Below are 20,860 nucleotides of genomic sequence, written 5' to 3' on the forward strand. Positions count from 1 at the left end.
GATTTCAAGTCTTCCAAAGTGATTTTAGTGCCGAGAAACCCGAATTGATTGCTAGTTTCGCTTCCTTGTTCTTGTGGCTGCATTGGAAGGATATTTCATAGTGAAGTAAGCTCAAATTGGAGTTGTTTTATCTGTGTAAAGGGTAAGAAAACTCTTACTCTACATGTATTTAAGCTTATCCATATTGTGGCTAAGTTATTAAAGCTAGAACTTGTGAGATATCTATTGAAAGGTTTGTTAGGAATGTTGCTGATTGGGTGGATTATTTTGGGAGGCTTAATATGATTACTATTGATGTTGTTTGGGATATCTGGTGATTGTTTTAACTTGTGGTAAGTTAAATAAATAGGGGGGTGTTGTCCGTTTCATCACAAAATAGGTTGTGGTTGATATATACTAGTTAAAACACTTAAATGATAACGACAATATCATTTCTCTTATTGTAGACTAAGGAGCCATGAGATTTGCACAGCTTGAGGTTGGGCAGTATATACAAGGTATGTGAGGCTATCTTTTTCTTTCTTTTTTTCACGACTCCGATTGTACATAATGTAATGAATGAGCTTCCAAAGATACTCTACTCTTAGAAGCTAGCAGTACTCACATTGTTTTCCTTCTTATTCAAAGATTGATGTTGATGTTGCTTCTCTTATTCTTATGTATTAAATGTTGGTTGTATTTTCTGATTCCTATAAGATTCATGATGATGAATTGGCACTAATAACGTATACGGAGGTTACTGACCTTACGTCACTTCGAAAGGTTTAGAATGTGATCCCATGAGTCCAACATGCATTATATATGTGTATCTATTTTACTCTACTGAGTTGCGTTATAGTCGGCCGGGTACGGTACCTATTGTAGAACCACTGATCAATTGGGTTTTACCGAGCTCCACGTGGTCGGGTACGATTCTACCGAGCCTTATGATGGCCGGATATATTTTTACCGAACCTATTATGGATGGGTACGATATGATGATGAATTTACCCATAGTAGAGTATATTTTTAAAGGTATATATATATATATATATATATATATATATATATATATATATATATATGTGTGTGTGTGTGTGTGTGTGTGTGTGTATGTGTCATGCCAGTCGCCCTCAGAGGCACTCAGATGTTATAGGTTGTATATTCTCTATTTCTCTTTACATTACTGTTCTTATTTATGTTTCTTGCCTTACATACTCAGTACTTTATTCGTACTGACGTCCCTTTTATTTGTGGACGTTGCATGTCGTGTTGCAGGTCCTGATAGACAGGTAGACGAAGTTCCCCCACCACAGTAGGCTACCAGTTCAGCGGTTATTGGCGAGATCCCTTCTCCGGACTTGTCGTGGTCTTGGTATGCATTTTTATTATAGACATTATGGATATGTCGGGGCCCTGTTCGTGCAATGTTACAACGTTTATGTTTCTTTAGAGGCTCGTAGATAGATGTCGTCTCATGTATAGTTTTTGGATAGCCACTGGTTTTTATTGTATAGTCTATCATGGCAACGTTGTCGGCTCGTACCTTATATATAGATTCATGACAGCCTTGTCGACCCATGTTATATATGTTCATGCCATTATCTATCATTGTTGGTTGTTTATGATTCATGTCTACCATTTATGTTGATCTCATCGGCCCTTATAGATAATAAGAAAGGTTAGATAAAATGTACGTTGGTGCTCGACAGGTATGGCCCAGGTGCCAGTCATAACTCTCTAGTTTGGGTCGTAACAAAAATTTTCAAAAAAAAGGTCTTAATTTACCCCTTAATATTTTTATTATAGTTTAAAATTACCAACAGGTTGAAGCTCTACTAGAGGTTAAAGGCAAAAAAAACGAGATTGTTTCCTAATGGCGGAGGTTATAACAAACAAAAAATTTAATGGATGAATTTATTTATTTTCAATTTAAATAATACAAGGATAAATTTGACCCTTTGAAAATAGTTACTTATTGCGTGAAAAGGCAACTTTTAGGCCTCATTTGACATATATACAAAGGGGATTCACAACTTGTATATAAAATACGAAAGAGTTTGTTCTCCTACCTAAAAATGTTATATGCGTTAAAAACAATTTACACATTTTGACAATATTATTGAAAATTTTTCTTTTGAAAAAAGAAGTGCTAAAATCCATAGTAATTGGTCCTCAATTTTAAGGTCAAAGGAAGGTTAATTTATCCCATTTAAAAGGTGACAGGAGTATTGTTATGAACTAAACTAATTATTAAATTTGTATTAATAATGTACTCTACTTTAATAGTGGGTTATGATTCTTACTCAACTCCTCATAATTTTTTTCATTATCCAGGATCACCAAAAAAATAAAATAAAAAAGGTTTGGAATATTTGGTTTAGAAGGATAAATAAGTTAGTTGAGCAATCAGCGTCATTTGGAAACAAGGAAGCGAGTACTAGGACTAAAAATAGAGGTACAAGGAAGCACCACATTCTTAGTATTAATTAGCTCATGTCCCATCTTTGCCTATACATATCTCACGTGATCATCATGCCTTTTGTTCCCAAAATTCCACATATTATGTCAAACAAGTGGACCAAACTGGATATAAAAATGTAAATTAAGAAAGCAAAATTGAAGGAAAAGTGCAAGTCTTAGCCCACGTTGGCATGATGCATGTCTCAAATACAGGCAAATGAAAAATAGTTCCGATTCGTGAGAATAAAATAAAACTTACAAAAAGAGACCATATGGATTAATTAATTTCTTTTAATTTGCAGAATATGACATAGAACTCTCAAAGAAAAATGAAGAATCAGAAAGGAGACATGACCTTAATCGTCATATATCCAGATCGACATTAAACAGATTTAATTCTTCAAAATATATTGGTTGAATACATAAGTGGTCCCTTAAATTTGCCTAATATTTTTCACTTAGACACATGTGCTAAGAGTCTGTTTGATCAAGCTGAAGAAAAAAAACTGCTTGTAGTGAAAAGTGCTCTTTGAAAAAGAAAAAAAAAAACTTTTGCAAAATAGCAATTTGTGTTTAGCCTATTTATTTGAGTAGTGCTTTTTGCAAGCTCATTATGTTTGGCCAATCTTTCTAAAAAGTATTTTTAAGTATCAAATTATAAAAAAAAGGACAAAAAAAGTTCAGTTTGAGATTAGTATTATTTAAAGTAGAAAAATAAATTTGAATATTTATTATGAAACAATTAGTTAAATCATAAAACATAAAGTAATATATAAATTAAAATTTATAAGCAATATAAAAGATAGTTATTCCAAAGTAATAACATTGAGTATCTAGCATTACTTATTATCTGTATGATATTTTTAATATATTAAAATATATTATTCAATATAAATTAAAAATCTACTCTTAGGAATAGGAGAAAGAGAATAAAATTATGGTTGAAATAAAACAGAAGAAAGGTATCGTAGAAATAAAAAGAAAAAGAAAAATATTAAATTAATAAGGAATAATTTGGAAAATATGAATTTCTTATTTTTGTCTTGAATAAATTAATTTTCCACTTCTCTTTCTGCTTCTTGGAAGAAGCTAGAATTTGTAGTTTCTCCTCAAAAGTAAAAAAATTGCTTCTACCGCTCAAAAGTACTATTTTCATCTTGTCCAAATGCCTCAAATTTTCCATAAATTACTTTTTTGTTAAAAAGAACTTTTGGCCTCAAAAAAGCCCAAACAGACTTTGAGGACAAGCTTTTGGGAAGCAAAAAGTATTTTTTTCGTCAAAAAAGTACTTTTTGAAAATTTTTATGTAGTTTTCGTCTTTTATATAGTGATTTATAATAGTATATTTTTAATTCATATTGAGTGATGTATTTTGATATATTAAAATCATCATGTAAACAATAAAAAATATTAAATGTCCCTATATTATCGTTTTCAAATAACTATATTTTATATTAATTATCTTTTAATTATGATAAATATTTAAATTCATTTATCTCTTTTAAATAATAATAATTGAAAACTAAATCTTTACCGTCTTTTTTCGTAATTTAATAGTCAAAAGTACTTTTTAGAAATAATTTGCATGCAAAAAGTACTATTTAATGAATTGCCAAACACAAACTACTGCAATTTTGCAAAAGTAATTTTAAAAAGTATTTTTGGGCTCTAAAGTCTTGTTCCTATTAAACTATTCACCTATTGATCAAATTGCATCAATTGGACACATATTTTACCATTCTAAATAAACTAAGTTCAGAAGCCTGACTGCCACGAACTTGTCAAAGCAATAAAAACCAATGAGAAAAGGATCAGAAATGAAAAAGTCAAAATCTGGAAAACAAAAAAGAAACTCCAATGGGGAAAGAAGAAGTCCGGCGTAAAAAGAAACGCTACCGGCCGGGATACATTTTCTTTGTTACCAAATTAATTAATGGGACGTGTTGATGGATAGCTATATATAGTTATATTTATCTTTCTTGATATTTTATCTCTCGATTACAAACAAAAACTTGGCTGACCCGAAACTTTTGTCCAAAAGTGGGTTAAAAATTGAAAGAAGAAAAAGGATGACCATTGTCCAAAAGAATGGCAGCTGTACTGCCGAAAAGAATAAAAAGAAGCAACTCTTGATTTTGAAGAAGGAGAGGTGACGGTGGTCGGATCTGAGAAAAAAGATGGATGAAATATTTTTAGGGCAAAACCTTCATATTTTTCGGTGAGACACGCTACGCTTAAAGTGTGATACATGCTACGTACGTGCCATGTCGGCGAGTTATGTTTGAATGACACATTAAGGTTTGAGTTCAGGTGTTCAATAAGAACAAGCCTCAGTATAAGTGTTTAAATAAAAACTCGAACAAGTTTAAAAGGCCACATATCTATTTGGTCATTCACTTCAATTTCTCCTACTAATATGATGCAAGTAGAGGCGCGCGCGGATTAGTGAGTACATGATGCAATAAATCATTTAAACTTGGATCTATCTTTAAATATACTAATGCTGTTCATGAAATATTAAAAAAAAAAATTGCAAATATAAGGAGAAACTAGAAAGAAAAGAATGATGCATGCATGAAAGGGGTGGGTGAGACTTGAGAGGGGATGTCATTGCAAAAAAATAGAATTAAAAATGGTGAAAAGTGGACAAATGGATGGTATGTCATGTGGTCCAACCTTTTGATTCAATGAATTCCATTCAAGATATTTGTATCAATTACGTACTAAAGAATTTTAGATACTTCTTCCTCGTATAACCTAGCTAGCTACTTTGTTCAAAGTAAACTGGAACTCCTCTTTTCTTTTCTTCATCATTACCTTTTTTTCTAAATTATTCCCTTATATTCTAAAAATGTTTTCTTGATCACATATTCTCACTAAGTTGGGTTTTGAAACCTTCTTGCACGAGTCCTCCAGCTTCCTCTTTAAACCGTCAAATAGAAGCTAATTAGTTTGTAATTATTCAAGTTGCAAGTCATTTAGAATTCAAACTTGCAACTCATATTGCAGTACTTTTGCAACTTTTAATTCTCTTGAACGAAAATGATAATTAGTTCATGTTTATAATCATAACATAGGGGGAGACATAAAGTACACCACAATTGTCACTATGTTGGAGCACTGTATTCGGTTTGAACTATTTCACACGGCTGACTAGTTCACGCGTCTATTTGGTTACTATTATGATAAAATCTTTTTTTCTAATTGATAAGAGCAAAAATATTCGAAATATATGTATATAGTTAGTTATATACATATATCAAAGTGAAGTTAGATATATACTACTCGAAAGTCGAAACCAAGCTTGATGTTTTGGAAATAACATACATCAGACAATCTTAATTACTTTTTCTAGCAAACAAAGAAGCAAATTTAATTGGGCTGCTTATTCCTCATTATACAGTGCTAATTACGGCGCTTATAATTAAAGTTAAGGGCATCTACCTTAACATATAGCAACAATAAGTGTGTTTGCTCCATCATCTCTTTTTTCTTTTTCTTTTTCTTTTCAGGAGAATAATATTAGCTTAAGATGACCTGTCTCCAAAGTAAAAACTTTATTACTATGAGAAAATCTAGCGGACATTTTTAATATTTGTTAACTAAGGGCGGATCGCAAAACACTTGAATTATTTGTCTTTCTGTCTCTCTTTCTACTTATTAAGATAACATTAAACTTAGAAAATTGTGAAATTAACCCTTTGACTACGAATATAACCTTCCAAAAGCACATTACTTTAATTCTATAATATATTGCTTAGTCCATCAAAGTCAAAATGTTCTTGGCCCATTTGCTTAATGCTTGGCACTTGGTTCTTTGCATGGAATCATTATATTACGTGCTTCGTACACTTTTCCCAAGTCAATCTTAATTTGTATGAAAAAGACAGTGGTCTGGAGCAAATATTCAAAAGGAGATTGAAAAAGAAAAAAGAAATATATACTTTTAATTAAATCGTTAAAGAAGAAAAATACTTTCGCTTTAAGTAGTTTTTAGAAAATTTGACAGGTATAAGACTGCACAAAAATTTTGGGGCAGCTGCAATCGGCAACCCCCTAATTCCTCCTTTGAACAAAAATAAAAGAAGATTTTGGTTCTCCCTAGATCACAAAATATTTTTTTTGTTTAACTCTTTAAAGTCAAATAAATCTTGATAAAATGTACTTTTTGAAAAGCTTTCAGAGAAATTTTAGAAAATTGTGAACTCTGTAAATGGTTTGTTCATGTTCTCTATCATTTTTGTTGTTTGGCAGAAATAAAGTTTAAGATTTAGCCAGAGAAAACATAATTAATCTCATCAAAAGTGTCCAATTTGACCATATAAAGTCAATTTCAAGCAAACAAATAAAGAAAAAAGTTAGAACAGAGGTAAGCCACCAATATCCAACTATTATCCTCAAAAAAATAGGGAAACCAAAACTAGGGGCTGGTTTTTAGATGGAAATTGAAGCTAGAGGAGTTTGCCTAAGAAATACCACCACTTGCCAATTGCGCATGCATGCCAATTCCTTCTTGTCACTTGCTTCTTTCCATCACCTTATATACAAATTGCATAATCTTCAAAAAGAAAAAAGAAATTTACTACCCATTATCATAACCATAAATATTACTGTCAAGGATTTTAATGGAGTAGTAAATATTCTTTCATCTTTAACATGAAACTTTTGGTTTGAGCTTTACGTATGAAATCATGTTTGGTAAAGATTATTTACCCCTAAAATGGGATGTTCCGGCGGGATCTGAATTAGTCGTGTCCTAAAACGAGTACAATGTTGCGGAAGCCAAATGTATATAGTGTGAATAAGTCACAACTACTATACCAAAAATTATGACAGCCACCAAATAATAAATAAGACAATAAAACAATAATAAAGGGAACACCAGAATTTACGAGGTTCGGCTAATTTTGCCTACTCCTCGGACACAACCAATATTTTATTTCACTCCAAAAATACAAGTGAAATAATACTAAAGAGAGAAGATACAAATGCCTTAAACAGATGAGAAGGCAAATGAGAGGTGTGTTTCAATCCTAAACATTAGGCCTTCTTTTATAGGGGAAAAATCCCCCCAAACTTAACTCCCAACCAATGTGGGACTTTGGCATTTTGCCAAACTTCAACAAATCTCCACCTTGGCAAAATTCCACATTTTCAATTCTCTCTCAATAACAAATTTTGGTTGTGTCTTCATCTTCAATCTTCAGTGTTCAACAATGTTGATCAAATCCAAACAATGTTGAAACTTGACCGCAGTCACCACCTTTGTCAGCATATCAGCAGGATTCTCTGTAGTATGAATTTTCTTCACCGTGACTCCACCTTCTTCTATGATTTCGCGTACGAAATGATACCGAACATCAATGTGCTTCGTCCTTGCATGATAAACTTGGTTCTTCGCTAATTGAATAGCACTTTGACTATCACAAAAAATTGTGATACCTTTTTGTTCAACACCAAGCTCCTTTAGCAATCCTTGAAGCCAAATTGCCTCTTTCACAGCCTCTGTAATAGCCATGTACTCTGCCTCTGTTGTAGACAAAGCAACTGTTGACTGCAAAGTAGACTTCCAACTAACTGGTGCCTTTGCAAAAGTAAACACATAACCAGTAGTTGATCTTCGTTTGTCCAGATCACCCGCAAAATCTGAGTCACAATATCCAACTACAGACTGATTGTCTTCCTGCTCAAAAACTAACCCGACATCTACAGTATTATGAATATACCGTAGAATCCACTTCACAGCTTGCCAATGCTCCTTCCCTGGATTGTGCATATATCTGCTAATAACTCCAACAGCTTGTGAAATGTCAGGCCTTGTGCAAACCATTGCATACATCAAGCTACCAACAACATTTGCGTATGGTACCTTTGACATATACTTTCGTTCAACTTCATCCATTTGCGACATAGTAGTACTTAGCTTAAAATGGGAAGCAAGTGGAGTACTAACTGGCTTAGTCTTGTCATCTATGCCAAAACGTTGAAGTACTCTCTTCAAATATTCCTTTTGAGATAAACAGAGTTTCTTTGAACGTCTATCTCTAATTATCTCCATGCCAAGAATTTTCTTTGCCTCACCCAAATCCTTCATCTCGAACTCCTTCTTCAGTTGAATCTTCAACTTATCAATTTCTTCCAAATTCTTGGAAGCTATCAACATATCATCAACATATAGGAGAAGATATACAAAGGAACCATCTTTAAGCTTGTGCAAATACACACAATGATCGTATTTGCTTCTCTTGTACCCTTGCCGCAACATAAACTCGTCAAATCGCTTGTACCATTGTCTAGAAGATTGTTTCAATCCGTACAACGATTTTTCAAGTTTGCACACCATATTTTCTTTTCCAGCAACTTTGAATCCTTCTGGCTGAGTCATGTAGATTTCCTCCTCCAAGTTTCCATGTAAAAACGCAGTTTTTACATCCATCTGAACTAGTTCCAAATCCAATTGTGCTACCAAAGCCAACATAATTCTAATGGAGGAATGTTTTACAACTGGAGAAAATACTTCATTGTAATCAATTCCCTCCTTTTGAGCATATCCTTTGGCCACCAATCTTGCTTTGTAGCGAACATCTACTTGGTTAGGAAATCCTTCCTTCTTTGCAAATACCCATTTGCACCCAATTGCTTTCTTTCCCTTCGGGAGATTGGCCAATCTCCATGTATGATTCTGATGAAGGGACTGTATTTCATCATTCATGGCAATCCTCCACTTATCTTCTTCTGAACTTTGGACAGCGTCTTTATAAGTAGTAGGAACATCATCAGCTACAATTGAGGTTGCACAAGCAACCGTCTCTATGAGACGAACATGTTTCGTTATTGTTCTTTTTGGCCTGCTGGTTGCTATTGATTCAAGTTGTTGTTGAGATTCCTGAGTTGGAATCTCCTCTACTGGCTCTCCTTCCAGAGGGTAATCTTCATTTGTTTCCTCCTCTGCTTCTTGTGTAGGAAAAATAAATTTTCCCTCAAACTCCACCTGCTTAGAAGCACCTTCATTTTGTTTGGTATCTTCTGTTACCTTATTTACCATAGCAAATTCATCAAAGGTAACATCTCTGCTGAATATTACTTTCTTTGTCATAGGACACCATAAGCGATATCCTTTGACTCCAGAAGTAATTCCCATAAAAATAGCCTTCTTTGCCCTTGGATCCAATTTTGACTCTGTCACATGATAATATGCAGTTGAGCCAAACACGTGCAAAGAGTTATAATCTACAGCAGGTTTTCCGTACCATTTTTCAAATGGTGTTTTGCCATCAATAGCAGCAGATGGTAGACGATTAATGAGGTGGCATGCATATGTAATTGCCTCAGCCCAAAATTCTTTGCCCAAGCCAGCATTGGACAACATACACCGTACCTTCTCCAGCAAGGTCCGGTTCATACGTTCTGCCACTCCATTCTGTTGTGGTGTATGTCTAACAGTGAAGTGTCGGATGATGCCATCATTTTCACAGACCTTATTGAAATGATCATTTTTGTATTCACCTCCATTGTCTGTGCGAATACACTTGATTCTCCTGCCTGTCTGATTCTCCACCATCGTCTTCCATTTGAGAAAAATTCCCAACACTTCATCTTTGCTCTTCATTGTATACACCCATACTCTTCGGGAAAAATCATCAACAAAGGTTACAAAATAGTGCTTCCCACCCAATGAAGGTGTTTTGGAAGGACCCCAAACATCAGAGTGTACATAATCCAAAATGCCTTTAGTATTATGGATCGTTGTACCAAATTTAACCCTTGTCTGTTTCCCTTTAACACAATGCTCACAAAACTCCAAGTTGCAAGCCTTTACTCCTTTTAACAATCCTTGATCTGATAGAGTTTTCAAGGATTTTCCTCCAGCATGTCCCAAGCGCATGTGTCATAGCTTGGTTGCTTCTGCCTCTTTGTCGTCACTGGATGTTACTGTCGCTGTCCCAATAACTGTACTGCCACGATAGCGGTACATATTATTATTCTTCCGATTAGCCTTCATTACCACTAGTGCACCGGAGCATACTCTCATCACTCCATTTTCTGCAATGATTTTGAACCCTTTTGATTCTAGGGCTCCCACAGAGATGAGATTCTTCTTCAAATCCGGTACATATCGAACATCTATCAATGTTCTGATCATTCCATCATGGTTCCTTAATCGTATTGAACCAATGCCATATGAGGTAAGAGGGTTGTTATCCGCTGTGTGGATGACTCCATATTCTCCTTCTTGAAATTCCATGAACCAGTCCCTGTTGGGACACATATGATAGCTACAAGCCGAGTCCATCAACCATATGTCTGATGATGTTGATGACTCTGTTGTAACTAATGAGAAGTCTGAATCATCACAATCAGCTACATTTGAATCCATAATAGCCTTTCCATTGTTATGTTTGGCCTTATTCTTCAACTTCGGACAGTCTTTCTTCCAGTGCCCTTTTTCTCGACAAAAGGCACATTCATCTTTACTGGGTCTGGATCTTGACTTGGATCTTCCCTTCTTTGTCCTCGTTTGATTTTGAGGACGACCCCTCACAAACAGTGCTTCTCCTTCTCCGCCCTTCTGTTTTTCTCGCTTTCTTTGTTCATAGCTGTACAAAGCTGAACAAACTTCTCTGAGAGAAATTTCGTCATTTCCATGGAGTAGAGTAGTTTCAAGGTGCTCGTACTCATCAGGAAGTGACGCCAACAACATTAAGGCCAAGTCACCATCATCATAAGTTGTATCCATATTTTGCAAATCTGTGACCAACTTATTGAAACTGGTGATATGTTCATTCATCGTGGTACCAGGAACATAGGTGAAGTGAAACAGTCTCTTCTTCATGTACAATTTATTTTGACTGTTTTTCTTCAAAAATTTATCCTCCAGTGCTTTCCATAATTTACTTGCAGAAGTTTCCTTTGTGTATGGATATTTCTGCTCTCTAGCAAGGTAGGATCGAATGGTACCGCAAGCAACACGGTTGATAATTCTCCAATCTTCTTCTCCAATAACATCTGGTTTCTTTTCTTCAATGGCCAGATCTAGCCCTTGTTGAAAAAGGACATCTAGAACCTCGCCTTGCCACATCCCAAAATGTCCGGACCCGTCAAAAATTTCTACCGCAAATTTCGCATTTGACACAATTCTTGTCATAAGCGAAGATGCCAATGATGACGTATTGTTGACACTTGATGTAGATTCTTCTTGTTTATTGTCTCTCATCTTTGACACAAATATTATTTAATAGCTGACGACACAAATCAAGATTATTTCCTTTCTGATGTAGAAGATCAGACTAAGCTGCAACTACAGAGCATACTCAGACAGAACCTTGACTCAGTTACCAAGATAAATCTTTTCTGATGTGGAAGATCAGACTATGCTGCAACCACAGAGCATACTTAGACAGTACCTTGGCTCTGATACCAATTGTTGCGGAAGCCAAATGTATATAGTGTGAATAAGTCACAACTACTATACCAAAAATTATGACAGCCACCAAATAATAAATAAGACAATAAAACAATAATAAAGGGAACACCAGAATTTACGAGGTTCGGCTAATTTTGCCTACTCCTCGGACACAACCAATATTTTATTTCACTCCAAAAATACAAGTGAAATAATACTAAAGAGAGAAGATACAAATGCCTTAAACAGATGAGAAGGCAAATGAGAGGTGTGTTTCAATCCTAAACATTAGGCCTTCTTTTATAGGGGAAAAATCCCCCCAAACTTAACTCCCAACCAATGTGGGACTTTGGCATTTTGCCAAACTTCAACATACAAGACATCACAAGGAAGAAAAAAATTAAACAAGCTGACTTTTACTTCCCATTGTCATAAAAACATATTGCACACTAATAATAAAAGTGTTAATAATGGTGTTGTTTTAGATATTATGTTTAATACTATATTTTAGTATTTAACAAATTTCATGAAATATTAATTATTAAAAGCCTTTTCTATTTGAGCCCTTTTTGGAAATTCAAAATAATTTCTAAAAACACAAAGATCCAAATATAAAAGGAAAGTACTCCTAAATATAAGGAATACAAAACTAACTAAATTACCTAATTTAAGGATCCTATTGACCTAACTGTTCTAAGGAAGTGGTCCTTAGCCCGTCCATAGAATTGAAGTGTTGGGACTCAACCCAATTTCCCAATCCCAACACGCACACCCTACAAGTAAACCAAAATACTACTCCCGGTCCATACAGTGACTTTTAGTATCCGGCACACCCTTAAGAAAATCTTAAATCCTAGGAAAAAAATAGATATTTTGACTAAATTATTCTTAATCAAAATTTGTTTGTTAGCTTGACAGATCGAAATCTGGTAGAAAAACACTTAGTAGGCGTTTGGACATAAAAATTGTAAAATTCGAAAAAATTGTAAAAAAAAATTTCAAGTGAAAATGGTATTTGAAATTTAAAGTTGTGTTTGGACATAAATTTCAGTTTGGGGCGTTTTTGAAGATTTGTGAGTGATTTGAGTAAAAATTTTGAAAAACAGCTTTTTGCAGTTTTGAAAATTTTTGAAAATTTTCAAAATGCATCTTCAAGTGAAAATTGAAAATTTTATGAACAAACGCTAGTTTCGAAAAAAAGTGAATTTTTTTGGAAAAACTTTCCATCAAATTTTATTTCCAAACGGGCACTTAAATAAAGACAAATTTGAAAATATAAAGTTAATTCCTTCTTGATTATGTAAAAGAGCACTTATTTTGGACCAAAATAAAAAGGGCAAAAGATCACTTATTATGGATATGAGTGAGTAACTAGTTTAAGCAATTAGGTGAACAACTATTTTGGTTCACAGAACAAAAAACCCTTGTTTTGATGCTTCTATAAAACAACAATTTTGTGTAACTAAACTTCAAGATCGATAACTAATAAGGTAAAAAAAAAATAGGCAACGCTTCAATTCATTTTACACGTTTTCATGTAAATAGACCGCTTTTTATTTATTTATTTATAAATCTGCACGATGCTTGTCTAATATTAGAATCATATCCATTTTCCTTTCAAAAGGACTAAATAAAGAATTTACCATCAAATAATTTTACTATTCATCTAAAGTTGGGAAATTTAACTATTTGTTGACCACAGGTTTTTCACATGCAGGAAAAAAGGAAAAGGATATCGAGGTTTCTAGGAAACTGAGTAAAGATAGCATAGGGTAAGTTGTAAGCAATTTTCACATATAGTCAAAGGGAAAGTTATCAAATTTTACCAAAAAAATAAAAATAAAGACTAATCAAAGGAATAGTAGCTAATTTTGTGGCTGAATGTGAACTTAATTACGTAAGAATAATAAAGAGGGGGAGGTGGGGGCATGTGCTGAATGCTGATGTACATAAAAAGTGAAATGCATGAACACAAATTAAAGCCTGTGGCATTCAATTAAAGAAAACGAATAAAATTAGGCAGGACTGAGAATTCAAGAATCAACGTAACATTAATACTAATTCAAATTAAGACTGCAATTTTATTAACTTAACCATTTTGAATGAATATTCACGTGTTCTTTTCATTTAATTTCGCAGTTCGATGTATCTAACCCACATTGAACGAGTGGTACAGTTACTTCTCTGACTTACTTCCTCAAGTCCAGACCATCTTTACCACAAACTCCACCAAACTGACCAAATAACAAGTACTGCTATCTGGTACATTATGAATGTTGATATCTTACAGAATCAATCCCTTTCAATATTACAATAATATAAAAAGTACATTCTGAAATTTACTACGTACGCTAGCTATATCAACTTAAATTACTCTCTATTCAAAATAAAAGGTTACGAAATGATATCACCGCAATCTAGCTAGTTACTGAATATTTAAAAACATACTGCAGACGTATGGACATTGATACAAATGTAGGCCGAAAGAATATATTCTTAGGACTTCTTTAATTTTTTGCGCAAGAAAAAACAATTTCGACAGAGAACTCTACATTATTAATCAACATTTGGTCACTTTCTTCATTGCTCGCAAAAGTTACAGGTGTATAACCTAATAGCTATACGCGGTTTAACAACACCTAAAATGATTTATCGTGATTTTTAATTTAAAGTTTTTTTTAACTAAAATAAGCATTCATAATAATTACTAAAGGCTAATTTGAGCTTTGGTGTAATACTACAATTTTAGATTCTTAAAATTGTAAAAACTTACAGTAACAATTTATTCAGTTTCATTTCCAAGAAAAAGAATTTTCATTTATTGACATTCTTCATTAAGTAAGATTTTATCCAATTATCTATTCCTTAACCTCAAATGAGTTGATATCCATTCCTCCGCTTCGATAGATACCCAACAATGAGGTTTATGAATGCTTCAAATAGTACGGAATAGGCTGGCTAATTACCGGACTACTCTGAATATATAGGTTAATATTGCTGGAGGACGAGGGAATTTAGTTTTGAGAAAATATCTTACTCCAATAAGCTGGGAGTTTTTAAGTGAAGGCAAACACAACTATATATATAATATCCTGACTATCATTAAGTAATATGTAATATCCTAACTATCAATAAGGTTGGTTCATTAAAAATCCAATCCGCGGCCAAAAAGTCCCTAAGAACGAGAAAGCCAACTAAAGGGCCTTTTGTTACTTAGTCGAGGGGCTAGCGACACCTTCTTTTAAAATGTCACCTTCTTTATTTAAAAAGTATTTTCGATTCCATTTTATTCGAACATTAGGGATTCTGGAACCTGTTTTTTATTGAGATATTAACCTAGAATAAGCTATTCCTAATTCTGGGAAGCTGGGCCTGGTAATGAAGGAAGAAATGGATGTAAAAGTTAGAATTGAGCAAATGAATCCTGTATATCCTTTCCGCTCTATGACAAAGGAATCATATATATATATGTTCACTAGTGTATTATTGAAAACAAAATTTATCCAATTCTAAACCAAACACATATTTATATCATGCACCATAGATTAGTGTTCGGTACAGTGAACTAAACGATACGACAAGAATCACATATCCACAAAATCTTCCAATGACATTAATCACTTCGTTATAATCACATAATTTTTCTAAAAATCAAACGACTCGAATTGTATTACAATTCAATCTAAAAAGAGATAGGCTAATTATGTTAATGGTAGTTTCTGAAATAAGTAGTGATCTACCGAAGCATGCTACCATATCAATCGTTCCTTTCTTTTTTTAAACTTTATATTTCGTTTTTCTTAAAGAACAATGAAATTAAATATATCAAGTGATAAGCAGTGGTTGTCATAGGCCAAGTTGGTTCGGGTTTTTCAATTACCAAACCAAACCAATTGTCTCGGATTTTTAAATCTATAAACAAAACCAAACCAACAAGAGTCGGGTTTTTCAATCCCGAATTTTTTGTTTTCTCGATTTTTCGGACTTTTTCTAACAAATCTTCATAGCATAAAATATATAATTTGTGCTCTAATATTTCTTAAGTCCTAGTAAGATAAAACTATATAAGATGTTACCCAATAAAATAATACAAAATAATATAAGATGAGTCATGATTATACTAAAATACTCAACAAATCATATAAAATAAATATTGTTAATCAATAAGTCATAATAAAAATAAACATGATCTAAAAGTACTAAGTCATGCAAAAATAAATACGACTAATAAGTACTAAGTATTAATTACATGACTAAATAATTTTAAAAGTAAGTTATGTATTTTCACTATCTAAACCAACACAAAACTAAAAAAAAATATTCAATATTATTGTCATTCCTAGTATTGATTGAATTTATTTTTTTTTTGTTAGCACTAGTATTGATTTGATTTTTTGCTTTGGGCTTTATTTAAATTACTAACTTTTATGGGCTATAAAACATATTCGATCATTCAAAATTTATAAGTCCAAGCATGAAATAATATATTAAATTAGAGAACTATGAAAAAGTTCAAAAATATTTATAAATTACATTACAATTATTATTTTTATGTATACATAATATTTAAACTTGTATACATGTAATGTCGTGTTAGTTTGGTTTCAGTTTGACTTTTTTTAGTTAAACCAAATCAATTATGGTCGGTTTTTTTTTTCTAACACCAAAACAAACCATAGTCGGAACTTTTTTCTCGGTTTGACTCGAATTATCGGTTTAATGCAGTTTGTCGGTTTTCTTTGTACACCCTTGTGATATGCATGTTTTGTTGTGATTGCTATTAGCGTTTTCAAATTGAAAAATTAAATCAAGTTACTTTATCTCAAAAGATTTCACACACAATCAAAGTTAAATGAAATTGGTTTCAATCTTGGTTAAAAAATTTAACATGCATTACAATCATAGCAAGCAAATTGTTTTATTACTATATATATTAGTGAAACATACACAAGAAACTAACTTCCATAAAAAGACAATGCTAGTGAATAATAACCCGACAGATTTCCTTTCAGAAGAGATGACATATTTATGTTTCAGTTGTTGTTTTTATGACAAAAGATAAGAGTGAAAGATAAGGAGACATGTTTGTTATATATGTCAGCACAGCAGATAAGATGAAAAACTCATGAACCAACTAGCAAAATATCAATTCAAATGGAGTAAGTTAGACATGCATGGACATATGTAACTCCAAGTCTCCTTTCTAGCTAGGTAGACAAATTAATTTCACACGTACGTACGCCGGCCTCCTTGGTCATATATCGTTATTTTCGATCGGACCAAAAAAGGTTGCCCGCCAGTTAATTTCTCTCTTGCAACTTGAGTTAATCCTGTAAGTAGAAAGGAAATGCTTATTAATGTTTCTGCAGGCAGCAGGGGGTGAAAATTAAAGGAGGGAGAGACGACTGCATGCATATCACTGCAAAGACAATCAATTAATACTAATGTTTTATGCTCATACTAAGGTTGCAAGCCAAACCATGTGGAGCAGCAATTAAATAGCAGTTAGATGACAGCATGCATGGGCACAGAAAGGTCGCGTTGTCTGATGGTTTAAAGGCAATCTAGCTTCCAGTTAAGTGAGCCTATGTCATGATAGGCAATCCGCACACAATGATAATGCTCAATAATACTACAATATATATAATGATGACTTGAAGTGATCAAGAATCTTCCCACACAAGCTCAAGAGATTTACAAAAAGCAGTTCCTATATATGCAAGGTAGAGTCATTACATTACACAAACAATATGAGCCCCACATCAGCGAATTGATATAACATTAATTGTCAAATACACTACTTTTAGAAAGATAGCAATGAATCTGCGCGCTATATATAATATAATAAGAAGAACATTAAGGATCTTGTGCATCATGTATCACTTTAATACTATTTGTTCATATGTAGAGACATCACACATTCAGCAGATTGCAGGGGTAAAGGCTAAAGGAATAAGGGGAATTTTTATCCTTTTGGAGACATCATGTATGTATCGCATTAACATGTATACCTTCTTTCTCATCACTCATCTCCTTAATTTTCCCCACAATATTTTTAAGTCGTTTTGGTTAAAAGTTAGCTTAGGTTAGCAGAACTGCAGGCAAGGTATGAGCCACAAGTGAATTAAAACATTTTTTTATGACCAAGAAAGGAGCATAAAGCTCATGACTTTGCGACCAACTTTTCTAGCTACATGTTTAATAACATGCTAGCTAACTTGAAGCCACAACTGCACCAAGTAAGAGAAAATTTGAGGTACGTACTATGTTATCAGGTAGAGAATCATTCAGCCACAAAGAATTTAGAGCAACTGAGCAAACGCCAAAAGTTTCTTCTGAAGCACATGTTTATTAAATACATATTTGACTTTTAATCACCCTTCCAGAAGATATGTTTTCTCTAAAGACGAAAATATCTAATGTACTTACATGTTACAAACAATTCACTCAACTAACAACAAATTTTGCATGTCCTCTCTTGCAAGAATAAATTCTTTAGATTGCATCCTTCTTTCACATGCATGCAAAGATAAACATATACTCTGAAGACATTTTCTATTCATGTTTCTTCTAACAAAACGTATATATACCCAGTCAGAGTAATATATTCATGTAAATAGATCGACAAAGCCCAAAATGGTCGGGCAGGGATATGAATCCCATTTTAAACCTCTTAGTCCAAACCAAGAATTAAGTAAAACAGAAATATTCGACGACAAATGAGGCAAGCAAGACAAATCATTCTAAAAGCTGAACATTTAACAAACCTCATCTTCATCTCCACTATCTTCTTTGTTCTTCTTGAGACGAGTTGTCCCGCCCTCCTTGCTGATAGGTAACTTCATTGCTCCAAATGGCGTATCCACATTAACATGACCTTTCATAGTGTAGCCAGTACCTCTTCCTCTCATCATGTCCCAAAGCGCAGACCCAAAGTCCTTAGGCCTGAAGGTAATAGGAAGATCCATGTAGCTAATACCATTTTTTCCAATGTTAGCAGATTTCTCAAGGTCTGCACCACCGATATTGACATCCGATAGCCAAACATCATAATCAAGTCCATTAAGCGCCAGGTCAAAGTCATTCTTGTTTTCTAACTTCAGTTTAAGAACAGCAACAGTTTCTTCGAAAGAGAATTTCTCAAAATGGATTTTCTCAAGATCAATATCCGGCTTGTAAGGTACAGGAATCTCGCCAGTTTTCTCAAGAGGCAGAGTCAGCCTACCAAAAACAGGTACATCAACTATGAGGTCTACCTTGATCCTATAGGGAATGATGCTTCCGGGCTTTATATCACGATACGTGCTTTTTATGTCATCATAAATCAAATTAACGGGTATTTTGACAGTTTCAGAACCATGTGAATGGATTGTTCCAGCATCAGGGATCAATCCAGAAATCAGTTTCCTTCCATCACTCTCAATCAAGTAATTTATGTCAATGAGAGGGATTGGAATGGGATTAGGGTTCTTCACTAACACATGAGCTACTAATTCAGCCTTTTTAAGATTGATATGAGGAATGTGAACTGCCGTGACATCTGCAGTTGGTTTCCCAAATCCTATTTTTTCCTCAATTTTCTCACCAACATCTTCGATCAAGTCCTTAACTTTCTCAACAAATCCACCCTTTTCTTCATCTTCCTTCACTTGTTTATCCTCCTTATCTTTGTTGCGGAAGCCCCTTTTAACTTTCTCCGTATTCTCTGGAGACGACATAGCTTACAAGCAAACAAGACGGACGTTCAATGAGTTAGACAGCAGATTGACCACTATGTACTTTTAATACGAGTAGAACATTTTAACGTCCTCCAAAGACAAAAGCTGAATGTATATCGACATTATTTCTACATTGAAATAAAGGAAAGGCAGATTTTACTCCCAACTCCAATGCAGTTAGCTATGGTAAGTGAACGGGAAAAAATGCATTATTTTTTACATTATAGTTGTACCAGCTTGTTGTAAACGTGGCGGGGACGACACTTAACATGAAAGGTTAGTACTTCTGCAAATAATAGTTACCCGCAACACTGTATATGTCGTGCAGAGGCTTGTAAAGCAACACTTGAACGACAATAAATCAGAGAGAAATATACCAAAAGAAACACAAACATATGACGTAGTTCAGTCAATTGACTTAGGTCCGCGGGCGGAGATGAGCAATCCACTGTATAAAAGAGAAAGAGAGTACAACATATCGAGAGAACAATCTCACGAAAAGGACACTACATTGTGGATACTACTAAATGAGAAGGAAGGATCCCCAATTTATAGAAGTCCAAAATATTTTCTTCCAAGAAAAGAGACTAGCCAAATATGAGAGATTTATGTTTCCTTCTAAGAATAGGAAAACTCAATTATGATAAATATGTTAGATTTATGTTTCCTTCTAAGAATAGGAAAACTCAATTATGATAAATATGTTGTCTTTTTCTTTAAGAGATAGAAAAACCAAATATGATAAAAAAATCAGTACAACACCTAACAGTACAAAGGGAATATAAACTTAGGTTATTTGGCTAAAGGCTTATACTTGTGCGATATGTGATGTACATTTTGCAGGGCTAATCTGAATGTTGAAAGTCACGATACACATCTTAATACTTAAGACTCAATAAGATGATCATATCTGATCCATGCATGCATAATACTCAAAAGGGGAAAAAAACATTTTCATTACGGGGAATCAAGATTGATTGAATCACTTACCGTCACCACATGAAAAACTTTAAGAAGAAATTTTGATCAACAGTGTTGGGAAAAGAAAAGAAAACAGAAATCAGAATGAAGAATTACCTAATATGTAGAACTTTTTGTGGCCTCGTATTAAACTTTGGAAATCGGCATTGAGATGGGGAAATGGAAAGCCTGAGTAAGGTGATCTGAAAAAGGAAGCGATCGAGTACGAGGCTCTTGGACTTGCTGACACATGTCTTCTCCCATTTTTTCCATGTGGGATCTTTTTTTTTTTGTGGCTAAAGGGATATTTTTATAGCTAGCAAAAGATGTTATACAG

At 33.7% G+C, this 20,860-nt stretch overlaps 1 protein-coding gene across 1 annotated transcript; it reads right to left on the minus strand.

Annotated features, from left to right (window-relative positions):
• Positions 1-16,971: 16,971 nt before the first annotated feature.
• LOC104221755 (uncharacterized) lies at positions 16,972-19,734 on the minus strand. The gene is made up of 2 exons (XM_009772883.2): positions 18,613-19,734; positions 16,972-17,175 (listed from the first exon to the last, which is right to left on the minus strand). The coding sequence occupies exons 1-2, from the start codon at positions 19,561-19,563 to the stop codon at positions 17,170-17,172; spliced, it is 957 nt and encodes a 318-aa protein (XP_009771185.1). The 5' UTR covers positions 19,564-19,734; the 3' UTR covers positions 16,972-17,169.
• Between the last annotated feature and the right edge of the window lie 1,126 nt (positions 19,735-20,860).

Source organism: Nicotiana sylvestris, chromosome 6 (assembly GCF_000393655.2).
Source record: "Nicotiana sylvestris chromosome 6, ASM39365v2, whole genome shotgun sequence".
NCBI lineage: Eukaryota > Viridiplantae > Streptophyta > Magnoliopsida > Solanales > Solanaceae > Nicotiana > Nicotiana sylvestris.

What these genes read in the sequence shown, in the direction of transcription:
- LOC104221755 (XM_009772883.2), bottom strand. Translation starts at nt 19,563, where the DNA reads ATGTCGTCTCCAGAGAATACGGAGAAAGTTAAAAGGGGCTTCCGCAAC.